Genomic DNA, 12,636 nt, shown 5'->3' with positions numbered 1-12,636 from the left:
CATTTATTCACAGATTCACATAAAAATCAAGGTTAAGAACAAGCGATTGTACTTCCTCTTTGTTACAAATCATTCTTACAAAGCCATAAATATTCTATCTTGCTGTGATAGAGTTTCAGCAAAGATAACTGTGCCTCAAGGACAGAAAATACTTGGTGTGACACCATTTTCCACAAGATATCTATGATTGTAAAGGTGTATAATGCAAACAGATTTACATGGATGTTCAAAAATAGTCCTTGAATCTCCTCAGTCTCTTTAGAGATGATTATCTCATTGTTCTGAAAATTTCTTAGTCTCTACGGACCTGTTTCAATGTAATAAGGAGAAGCTGTAAAAATGTCACAACCTCCACTCCCACAAGTAAAATAAGTATATTAACAATTGAAATATGTCCTCTCAATTTTCTCAGCAGGTGATGATGTACACATCTTATTCTATGTGTGCAATTGTTTTACACACAGAATAAGATCTTAAAACTTTGGAAAAAAACCCAGCCTTATTTTTATTTTATTCTATAGCAAGCTATAAATACTACATATATAATAAACTATACCAATCAAAACTATTATTAGGCTGTAATTTTAACCTATCAATTCTTAAAGCCATGTTGCACAGGATCCTTTCTCATGGTTTACAACCTCAGAGGCATCCCCCTGGTACTTGCCTAAAGCTTGTTTTTTATTCTCTAGTTCAGACCCAGAGCTTTCCTCAAGTTTCTACATGCCGTTTCAAACAAAGAAAATACCCAGGTTTATCACCACAGATTTAAAATTGCAGTTATTCCCAGATGAAAATATAAATAATACAGAAGATTCAGTGCAAGATTTATGAATATGCCTGAGAAACATTACACTAGAAATTATCTATACTGTAAGATACTTACATGTGTAAAACAGCCAGAGCCTCTGAAGGATCTAGAATGGAGGGGTATGTTATTTTAACCTGAACAGTTGGTATCTTTGCATTAGATGTATATTTCCAAGCACTAGATCTTCTAGGATATTTCCCATGTGGGTAAATCTTGACATAGCATTTTAGTTCAAAAGGAGAGGAGAATGATGCCCCACATGTGAATTAGATCTTTTGTAGATAATGAATTGATCTCTACCAAATTTTTTAATCCATGTTTCTCTGAACTTTTCCTTTTCTCCCTCTCTTTTACCAGCCTTGGTGTTCTGAAAGCCAATTGAAGTGGAAAGAATATACTCTACTGGGTATTTCAAGGCAGATCATATCACTGGAGCTAATAATACCTCTACAGAACAAATAAAAAATTAAACTGCATTCAAATATAGACATGAACCCTATAGGTGTTTGGGAAACATTCTAGATGATGATTTCTATACTTGAGAAAAAAATAATTTCAAGGTTTAGGTACTGCTCGTGGCCCATTTTATTTCCAACTTGCACTTACTAGTGTTCTTACACTGTTTTTATACTCAATGTCCAAACAGCTACTTCTCCTTTCTCCGTCTTTCTCACCCCCATTCACTTCCCGAGGCAAGATAAGCATCCCAACATTTACAAGTTTAGGAATGCAGGTGGCTGAAACAAACAGGTGGAAAGAGGGTGGATTGGGTTGAGAATAATTGTACAACAGGTGCTGGGTTTGTTATATATCTTAGTTCTCCTGGCAACAAAGAAAGAATTTTGACCAAATAAAAGATAATATATGCAAGTTCTTTTATTTGCTATGTTTTTGCCAAGCTTTTAATGAGATTTGGTCTGTCTGAAAGTATAAAACCAGGAAAGGGTAACGTTTTACCTGCAGAAAATTACTTTGTGCCCTCAGAAAATGAAATTCTGATCATTTTGAAATCAGCATTTTTGGCAAACAGAATACATGGGGATGAAGTACCTTGTCTCTTGTAGTTTTTGTACTTTAGGGGTGATTTGAAAGAAACAACATGCAAGGAAATATCTCTGCCTCATTTATTCTTCCTATAATTGTGTTTAACCTTCTGCATAAAAAGGTATCAGCAACTCACAAAGGATCAGAGGATTACACCTGTAACTTACAGTTGGGCTAAACTCCCTATAATCAGGTAAAAAAATTAAAATCTGAGTCAAGAAGATGATGTGATGTGTTTGACACAAGGAATTCTCCTTGGTGGTCACTTCACAGCACTGGGAGCATAATTCAGCAGTAACTAGACCCAACTGAAGCATATTATCCTAAAAAAATTGTTGCCACTGCTAATCTTTTATCCCACAAATTGCCAGCTTTCTGGGAACCCCTTGGAAAGTAGGAGTGTTGGTATGATGCCATTACCAACTGCCACTTTATGCATTATCACACTGTCAATAAAACTCTATACATATTACATTCTTAGGAAAACATATTTTTCCTATAGATTTTTACTATGTATAAGTGTTCATGGAAAAAATTCCTACCAGAAGCATAAACTTAAAAAACACTGATGAATCCAAATGACAATCTGTTCTGGCACCTCAGTTTACATCTTAATTTAATGAAAGATCTCTTGTTTTACAACTATTATACTATTATCCCTGAAAGAAATCCAGTTAAGTAACAGCAAGCTAAAAGGTACAACAAATATTTCTTTGCTCCTTGGACAGCAATGTTTTGTATTCATGATATAATTAATTAATGATATTAATTAATATAATGGGTGGAATTTGCATTGCAGGGCTACTGAGAGGGACAAAAACAGGTAATTTCCTTATAAACATATATACAATTATTATTGTGGGCATCAGAATGTATACACTCATTACTGCCTGGTTTAAAAGTTTCTAACATACCCAGAATATTCCAAATTTACATCATACTATGACATTCATTTAGGTAACACTAAAAGAATGAGTAAAGCAAAGCACAGCCTGGGATATGTTAACAAAGAGTTGATGGCTTAAATGTATCCAGTGGTAAATTACCTTTGAAAGATCTCCAGCCTCCAAATAGAAGCAGATAACAAACACGTTCCATGTAACCCAAAGGACCAGCCAGACAGCATACTATAGGGAGGAAGAGAGAAACATGGAATTAACAATTTCACTCTCAACTGAGTTAAATTTAGTACATTAGCTCAATCCAAGATAAAACCAGATTATAAGTATGGTGCCCATGAAAAAAATGTTACACCTAAGAGAGAATTACAAATACATTCTTCCCTTTCCCTGACACAGTGTCTAGTGACCTAGTGAGTACTGTCACATAAGAAAACCTGCATCTCAGGAAACAATTGATAAATCTGACGTTTTAATTTGAGACTAATCTGTATCTCTTTCTTTGTTCAAATGGGTAATGCTACAATAAAGAGGTGTGTAATATCAATTATATTAGTTATTATTAGCAGTTATTATATAATTGTATTAATTATATTAGAAGTGCAGAGCTGATTATTCAATTATAACTTACTAAATAACAGCCTAATTGAACTAGCCCTGGATTTTTTTCAATACTTCAGATTTAAGCAATATAGTTTTGATTTAATGGAAGCTAACACAGCTATAAATGATTGAATTGCTATATACAGAAGTAATTGCAGGTCATTTAAAGCATACAGATTACATATACTTTATAGGTCAGCTCTTTCTGGTCACAGATGACAGATTTATTTAGGTCAGGAGAACTCTCTGGAGATCACCTGGTCCAATCTCTGCTCAAAGCACAACCAGCATAGCACAAATTTTGCAGGAATTTATCCAGTTGAGGTCAGAATCTCTCCAGAGATGACCCAGCTAATCCACATCCACACTTTGAATGAAGGCTGCTAATAAAACTGGAAAATAGGAACTTAGTTCAGCTGCCGAATCTTAACAAATTCAATTTCTTTTAAACAATACTTGGAGATATTAAACATATTAAGCATTTAATTTTCCTGTAGCTTTGTCAGAGTACACCCCTCTTCACATGTAGCATGAAGCTTTATAATTACAAAAAAGAGAAGAAAACATCAATTTAGATTCAGTAACCTTAATTTGGCTTTATTAACCAACTTTGCAGCATTTTAACTTGTTGGTTTTTGCCAATTATTGTAATTCTGAAATTCTTATGTAGAAAATAAAAACACTTCTTCTGACACATGAAGATAACTGGATTTCTTTTAATGAAAATTCTAAATACTACATTTAGACTGGTTTCTCAAAGATATGAAATGTGCAATTTCTGTTCCCTTTAAAAAATTTTTGTGCTCCACATAAATTTAAATTTTTTTTTAATTGGACAAAAGAATACAAGAAGATTTGAAGATACTTTATGCACAAAAGTTTCAGAAAAATGGGCATACAAATGGGAATAGACACAATAAGTCCTTATACAGAAAAAGGCTTACAAGGTCATCATTTATCAGCCAACATGAAAGGGGAAAAATATGGGAGAGAGACACTGGAAACCAGGTCTCATTGGATCGGCTGTTCATAGCACAACATATCCCATTGGACGTAAGCAGCAGCAATTAAAAAGCTCAATGTGCATAGGACAGTCAACAGAACACACCAAGGAACTTTGGAACTGCTTGTGCTAGCAAAGAATCTTATTACATGAAAAAACAAAACTTTTTCGTACTGCCATGTTTATCACTGAAAAACTGACACATTTATCTGCCATTTAGATACACTCAACAAGAATCTTGTTATTGGACTACAGATAAAGCTAAAAATATCTTTTAAAAGTATGTTTTAAACTTTTTTTGTTTGAAATGTTGTATTAAGTGCTTGTTGCCAGAATTCGGTGGATAAACACTTAGTTGCCTTGAAATAAAAGGGTGTTTCTGCTTCCCATTGCTTCTTATTTCAGAGGCTTCAGATGTAGCTCATCTCTTATCTCTGCATCACACATAGTCATAAATGCCTCTTGTTTTCTATGTGCTTCAGCAAATTGTTGAAGAAATTCAGCACTGAAGGTCTGTGACAGTGAACAAATCCCTCTGACACTCTCCATTATACGTATCTAATTAGAAACACATTTTATAAGTATTCTTCAAAGGGCTATAGCTGTATTTCTTTCTCATATGTGGGAGTTCAAGGCAGCTGCATTATCTGACAGAAGCCATCACATTACAGAAATTACATAACAGCAAGACAAGAACTTTGATGAATACACACTTGACCAAGCAGGAGATACTAAGAAGGGGCACAGCAGTGACAATGAAGCTTATTATTTTTATGGAAAGAAGTATAACAAGAAGGTTAAGACTAAAGCCTTGAATAGTAAACATGAATTTATAACCCTCTGCAAAGACTTTTGAGAAGTATTAGGTATTTCATGATTTATTGATACTGTGTAGTTACATTCACTATGAACCATCAAAAATTAATATAGGATGTATTTTTTTCTTGGGGAATGGAAAACTGAGATATTAAAATACCTGTACCAGTACTGAGAAGCTGTACATTTCTCTTCACACTTCTGTCAAAGTTCCACTAATAGTGAAATTGGAGGTCAAAGAAATTAAATCACTTCACTTAATACCTAAGCCAAATGGAAAAATGATCACAAGGGCACAAAAAGCAGGTTCAGGTAGGCCACTGCCTTTGATATAAACATGGTCAACAGAAATCTCATCTAATACTCTTGTCACACTTTGCCAAAGGAGAAATATGTCCCATACCTTTCAAGCATAAATAGTCAGGAAATGTGATAGCTATGAGTATTTTAAATTAAAGAATTATTTTTTTCCAAAGAATTTTATATGTCATTTCTATTGCTTCCAAATCTTTTCTGATATGTGAATCAGTTACAAACACATTTATCTGGGGGATACAAGGGCTGAGACCTACATTGTGGAGTTCAAAGCGATTGAATTGTTCTTGTCAGTAATGATTTGCTATTTATTTTATTTTTATAAATCTACACAATTTTACTTTCAGATTCTTCCAAATCTGAAAATATTCCCCAAGATCCTGCTGCATTCAGGAAAAAGAAACTGAAGGAATTTCTAAAATTATAATTATTACATCTATCACAGTAATTAAACATGTGATTATTTATGCTATCTGGAGAATAATACTCGAGTTGTTCAATATCTAGAGTCCAGCATGTCTTTCCAGTAATGCAGTAAGAACAGTCCACAATAAAATTATCTTTGCTTCTGAAGTTGTTTCCTCTAATTTCCCCAGTCTATGAAGATATATCACTTAGAAATGCAAGTTTCAGACCTATCTCCCATCTAATATCATATAAAGTGAAATTCTGAATACTTGGCATCTGTGCCTCTTGTTTCCATATGGCTGAACTGATGGAATCATCTAGATTCCCCTGTGAAAAGTCCATCTGAAGCAGAAAGGACATCCATCTACAGCGGGACTTCACATAGCCCTTTAGTAGGCATCTTTTCCTGGAGAGCTGATGAGCAAATGGGCAGCACAACATGGTGGAGAGTCCAGTTCTAGAGCCCAGCAGCAGCCACATATCAGTGGGAAGCTTCCAGTGCAGAGCAGGATCAGAAACGACAGTCTGACTCCAAAGAGAAATCTGAAGTGATCGGTGCTAGAATGCATGAGGACCAGATTTTAAACTGTATTTTAAGCTGAACTGCTGCTCTCAGGAACCTAACAAAAAGAGCGACCATGTTCTGCTTTTAATGATTCAGATGAAAGTCTTCTGTGCCCAGCAGTTATCTAGAGGCCTCACTGGAAGAGAGCTCAGGGCCAAAAACACTAGTCTTGACAAGAAATAATCCTGGCAGCAGAGGACTTTGTGCAACCAGTTCAACTTCAATAAATGTTCATCGACGTTCCTGAATGTACTGGGAAGCTCTGGCAGAATGACATAGTTCTCTGGATTTTTTTCATTGCTTGTTAATTGTCACAGCATGCAGCTTCCACTAGTTTTGCTTGGCTGAATTCTTATCATTATATCTTAGTCTTAATATCTTAAGATATTTAGACAATATCTAAGTCTTAATTCCTATCATTAAGACTTAGATATTTTTTGCTGGGTTTTATTTTTTTTCATTTATTTTTAATCATGGCTATAGGATCAGAGCACTGTCCATTCTTGTGAGCATCTGCTTCTAAGCAAATATGAATTGATTCTGTAGCATCCATTTTGGGTTGCTGTAGTTTTGTGTCTCAAATTGCAATGACAGTCTAGTTTTCTGCCTCTGTTTATCAGGAAATTTTTTAACCCATTGGCATTGTGATTCCTTGACTCTTCAGTCTTTCATCAGTCACATATTTATGTATTTTTTTCTCTTTTCCTTTGTCCCCTCAGAAAAAAAAGAATCTGCCTGATATTTTATTTCCTTGTCATTACACTTTAATAATTAGTGTCGTCTTCCAAGACTGACTGAAAGATGCTGAACTGTCACATACATCAGAATTGGTCACTACCAAACAGAAAATTGCTGTTGGAATGATTTTTTTTTCCTCTTGAGCAATCAGTGCCTACAGATATAGGGCAAATGCTGCTTAAAATTTCTTTCCAGAGGCTTCCATACAGCCCATGGCTATGTACAAACTTTCAGCCTCCTTGAACTCAGTTATAAGCCCTGATTTTATATTATTTATTAACTCTATTTCCCCCTCAATCTTCATGAGAAGGATTCATGAGCATAAACGGCAGGAGGAAAGTTGATTCACATTCTGGCCAGGTCATAAATGGATAAAGGCACGGCCCAGAGCCAAGTACATTGATATGATGTGCAGTCAGCCCGCAATCTACTCATAGCCAGGGACCTCTAGCTTGAGTGGGACTCACTGGGCTTCTTTCTTTTGGCTTCTTCTGTTTTGTTCCCTCCTCCTTGTGCCAGAATTTTTATGGGAACAGGAAGCACAGCAGAGATTTTCTTTTTGTTCAGAAGATATGGCTCCAACTCCTTTTGCATAAAATAAGTTGAATTTCTACAGAGCACATTACTGTCACAGTACTATCCATCTGCCCACATTTAGATGCCTGCAATGCAGATGTCCTCTCTGAGCAGCATCTAGATTCCCATTACACTCAATTCAGAGGAAAGGCACATTGAGAGCTCGGTTCATTTCCCAGTGTCTGACACAGATCACTCTATCCTTGCTGTTTGGAAAGCCAAACTTCTCAAAGGAAAAATTCCCAGTGTCACACAGCCCAAAAATCTTGTACTGGTGACATAAAGAATAATATAGTAATACTGCACTATGCAGATATATACTCCTTTTTTCTCCCATGTAAACAAAAAAAAATAAAAGTAATTAAAACATCAATAGGGTGAAATATCTCTGATGGACTGCTGAAGAGACATGTTCTGAGAAGTACTGTTGCTTATATCCTACAATTCCTGATGGTCCATTAATGCTTAAGCTTGAATAATTCATTTGTTCATTTCCTGTTTCTTGGGTTCCCAGCTCTTTAGGTTTTAGTGCAAAAGATGGAAAAAAGTGGGTTTTGGTATTGCATGACATGCATTTGTTCTTCAGCTTTTAAATCAGTGTCCAACTCTACCACTGAAGATATGACCCACAGCATGAAATGACAAACTTCCATTCCAAGAAACCACAAACAACTCTGGAGATACATCAGCCCACTCATACAGCTTTCCTAAGGAAGATACATAACATTTTCTCTATTCTTACAAACGATAATAATAATAATTTATTTCAATATGATGTTAGAAGGGTGAATGGCCAAAATGTACAACTTAGTTTACATTGTAGCACTGTCTCACTGTTCAGTCAAATCTACTAGTTACAATAGGGAGTTACAAATAGTCTGGATCCCCCAGTGAAAGTATTCCAGAACAGAGGACTAACTTTTAAAAAAAGTTTTCTTTAAAAAGACAATATTTCTTCCATTCTTCTTCCAAAAGAGGAGCCATGAAATTTTCTTCTTTTCATCAAGATATTTTCTTCTTGTCTTGGTTAGGGGATTTTTTTTGTTTGTTGTTTTGGTTCTTGTTTATTTCTTTGTTTGGTTTGGGGGGCAGTTTGGCAAGGATGTAGGTTTCGTCTGCAACAGTATGTTACAATTCTTGAGCTTTTTAACAAAAGTGTATTTTATGTATGAAGTAAGGTAAGGCAGCGATTTTAACAGGACATATTTATTTTATCTTTTGACATAGCAGTAGAAATTTAATTGGTTTGGCTTCACTCATCATTCAATTCCTGTATATCTTTTGATCACGTCTTTGCTGTGAAACATTTATCTGCAGGAAGTAACTTCAAATATCTGAAAATTCTATGTACTGCAACACAGTATATATCCAATCATCTGCAGACACATGAATATACATACACACATTCACAGATGGACTGATATTTTTCCTCTTATTATTTCCATACTTTTAAAGTACTCTTTCTTTTGTTTGTAGAACAGATTATAAAGTCTCACAAATTAGAAATTTGATGTAATTAAATGTAAGTAACAGGAAAATGATAATTCTCATTTAAATAGAACTCAGAAGGCTTTCTTTATAAGAAAATTTTTGTTATATCTCTGTATTTCAAGACATAACTTGAGCTGGTTACACCGTAGTTAACCTTAAGATAGCACGGTTTTGAACCTATTTTAACCTTTCTCATTCAATTCCAATATTAATCTACCAGGACCTACTTTGAGAGATATTACTAGCAGTAGAAATCAATGCTGTTCAAGATATAAAAACTTGAAATAATGGCTTTGAAATGACATTATTTTTTGACTAGTTCTAATTAGCTGTTAAATTTATAGTAAAGTTAGCATAGGAAAAAAATTAGAAACCAAAATGATGTGATTTGTGATTTTATTATTTGATTCTTAAATTACAGGGCTAAAAATATTTTGAAAGAATTTTTTTCCAACCCTACCTTCTAGGTCACTCCTAAAATACTAAGAATTTCAAGACCTGGATTTCCTCAGAGATAATACATAGTTATCAGTTCAGAAATTGCATTCACAGGAATCCAAACTGCCTCTGATGGATATATTTTTGTAAGTAATCTTATGGGAAGATTGCAGGATTTTTTGTGGTAAAATTTCACTGCAAGTTGTGGCTCCCCAGAACATTTTATCAATTAATTACCAATTAAAAAGAAAATTGAGCAAGATCATTAGATATTATAAACTGCTTTATCAAAGGCTTCATCTAAGAGTCAATACTACTGTGGAATTCCACATTGCAAAATAGAAAAAATAATTAATAAAATAAAATTCTACAAATATAGCATGAAAGGGAGAGGTGGCGGAATGTTTTTTTTTATGTACAAGTTTGCTTCATTAGTTAAGAAATACTTGAAAACATGATCAAGAGGATTATGTAATTGCTTTTCTGCAGAATATGTGAATACTCCCTTGCCAAGAATTGAGGTTGCTCGCTACTTGCCATTGTCCAGTCCAGGGATCACTCTGCTAAGAGGCTCTGCTGATGGTGCCAGCTCAAGAGGCCACATGGATGGCCCAGCCCCCCAGCAGTGGTCCTCCATGTGGGCTCTGTGCTGTGCTCACCTTGCCACACGCTTGCATCCCACCCAGGGTAAACCAGGCTCACCAGCTGGGGACCACTTCTCCGAGCCCTTTTCAGTCTGAGGTAGCCTTAGGTGGAATCTGCCCATTCTGAGCTAGCCTTAGGTAGAATCTGCCCATTCTGCTGAGTAGCCAGCCCTCTGTAGTAGTATTTTCACTTCCACCAGTTTGAACTGGACAACATGCAGTGAGGAAAGAAAGGTGTTCTTGTCAGCTATGTGTTCTTCATATCCTCACTGTAATCTAATGAGAAGAACTTCTCACTGAAAAAATGGGAAGATGTAATCTACTTCAGACGTTAACAATTGATGGAGCTAGACATGTATTGACTGTTTCCTTGGTGTCTCTGGGCTTTTCAGAAACACCCAAAAAGAAAAATCTTGATTATAATTCAGTCATTAAACAGTTTATTTTAATGGAACGTTTAGCAGCTGTTCCCATTTGAATTCTCTATTAAAAATACAAATCAGGACAATCAGAATTCTTTCAATGTTCATTTTTAACAGAGTGCAAAAAATAAAATCAATAGCTACTGTTGCTAGGAACAGAAGTCTACTGACATTTATTTAGATTCTTTTATTGATGCCTCAGTATTTGAGTGCCAACTACAACTATTTATAAAGGGAATCCATCACCCTCAGAGAATATACTGAAATGCTTGCTAAAACTAAAACTAAGCCATTTATAATCATATCTTTTTGATAAATGGAGATGGTTTTATTCAGCTTCCCAGGTATTTTTTTCCTCCTTCAGTTTTCTTTGTCTTAATGGCTTAACAGACTCATGAGGAGCCTGGTGGTTGTGTCCACAGAGCTTTGAGTGGGGTGTTTAATGTTCATATTCCAAAGGTATATAATATTAACTAAAGATTTACCACAGGAAAAATAAATTAGGACCACCAAATTCTTTCTTGCCTCTCTCCAAGGCAAAAATGGTGCTTTTTTACAGCACAATTTTTAAGAAATTCCTTAGACCACTCCAAAATTTTGGAATAAAATTTGGGATGTGACTAAGATAGTAGGAGACTTTGTGTTTCTGAGTTGCAGAATAGAGCACACAGACCTTCAAAGTCACTGGCTAGCAGCTTTGTTTTGGGAGGTTAGTAGCTGTTTTGAGATTACCAATGAATGGCAAAGGTCACTTCCCATTCTTTGGAGATAACACATAGAACCTGGATCTGCAGAGTGCTTACAGCCAGCCATACAATGGAGCCAGACAGAATTTTGTTCAGGAGGTTAAGGTAGCTGGAGGGAAGGGAGCCAAATTCCAGAGGCACAAAACCCAGCCTCGTGAAACTGCATGGGGAGTGCAGGGTTAGACACATTTCCCTTGTGGAGGGGGTGCTTACCTGTGAGAGGACTCTGGGCGTGACTCTAATGAGCCACAGCCAAGGGAGAGAACACAAAGAATACTCTTCCAATTCCCTTATAAATCTGGTGGGCAAGACTGCCTGATTGACAAGATCAGTATGTTTTAATACAACATGGCTTTTTAAAATCTTTTTCAGTCCTGAAGGTGTTGAACTAAATAAAATTGTCAGCTTTAACAATGAATGTAGATATACAAATATCACTTTAAAAAGAGGATAAAATATAAAATGGACTTAATTTTCTAGTTTCTTCAGGGAGATTTAGGACTCTGTTTAAAAAAAAAAAAAAATTGTGTTGAAACCAGACTGCATCTATTCAAATGAAATGAATATTTCTATTCTATTCAATTATTTTAAAAGCATTTTCTTTATCAATCAGTCAATCAATCTCTGATTTTTTCTCAAATCACCAAAACACATTACATTTTGTTTGCTCATTGGATGCATTAGGGCCTTCCTCAAGGAGGTTTATATCTGACTCTGTGTGCAAGTTTGCTCTGTATCACCCAGGAAACAAAGAAAGTTCCTTGTCTTAGATGATACTAGGGAAACTGTTTTTCCCTTCTCTTTCAACTGGCATCAAAAAAACATTAGCTAAAAATATTCCATGCCCTAGATTTTTGCAGTTCTGAGAAGAAATTAGAGATGAAATCAGATAATTTTGTGGTCCAGCCCTCTTAATATACATAGACTGGTCAAATCCTATTTCCCTAAATGTGATACAATCAAAGAATAGCATAATGTTCTTTATTCATGGCTTTAAGAGTGTTTCTTTCATGGTGTCTCATCCAAATCCTTTTATTGGTAATACTATGGTAAATGTATATCTCTGATTGTATTTGATTTTCTTTCTCTTAAAGTACCTGTTGCTTCTCTCCTCTGG

At 35.3% G+C, this 12,636-nt stretch overlaps 1 protein-coding gene across 6 annotated transcripts in view; it reads right to left on the bottom strand.

Moving 5' to 3' along the window:
- The window catches only part of NKAIN2 (sodium/potassium transporting ATPase interacting 2), a 511,342-nt gene that overhangs the window by 237,146 nt on the left and 261,560 nt on the right, over window positions 1-12,636 (bottom strand). For all 6 annotated transcript variants that reach the window (XR_014954250.1, XR_014954251.1, XR_014954249.1 and 3 more), the window contains exon 3: window positions 2,902-2,982. Coding sequence is in view for 2 of the 6 variants with exons in the window: in XM_021547161.4 (XP_021402836.1) it covers window positions 2,902-2,982 (81 nt within the window). In the remaining 4 variants the exon portion in view is untranslated. The remainder of the gene's footprint in view (window positions 1-2,901; window positions 2,983-12,636) is intronic.

The sequence above is a fragment of the Lonchura striata genome, chromosome 3 (assembly GCF_050655825.1).
Source record: "Lonchura striata isolate lonStrDom1 chromosome 3, ASM5065582v1, whole genome shotgun sequence".
Classification (NCBI taxonomy): Eukaryota; Metazoa; Chordata; class Aves; order Passeriformes; family Estrildidae; genus Lonchura; species Lonchura striata.
The sequence above is the reverse complement of the archived record's forward strand: the minus strand, read 5'-3'. Positions and strand labels throughout refer to the sequence as shown.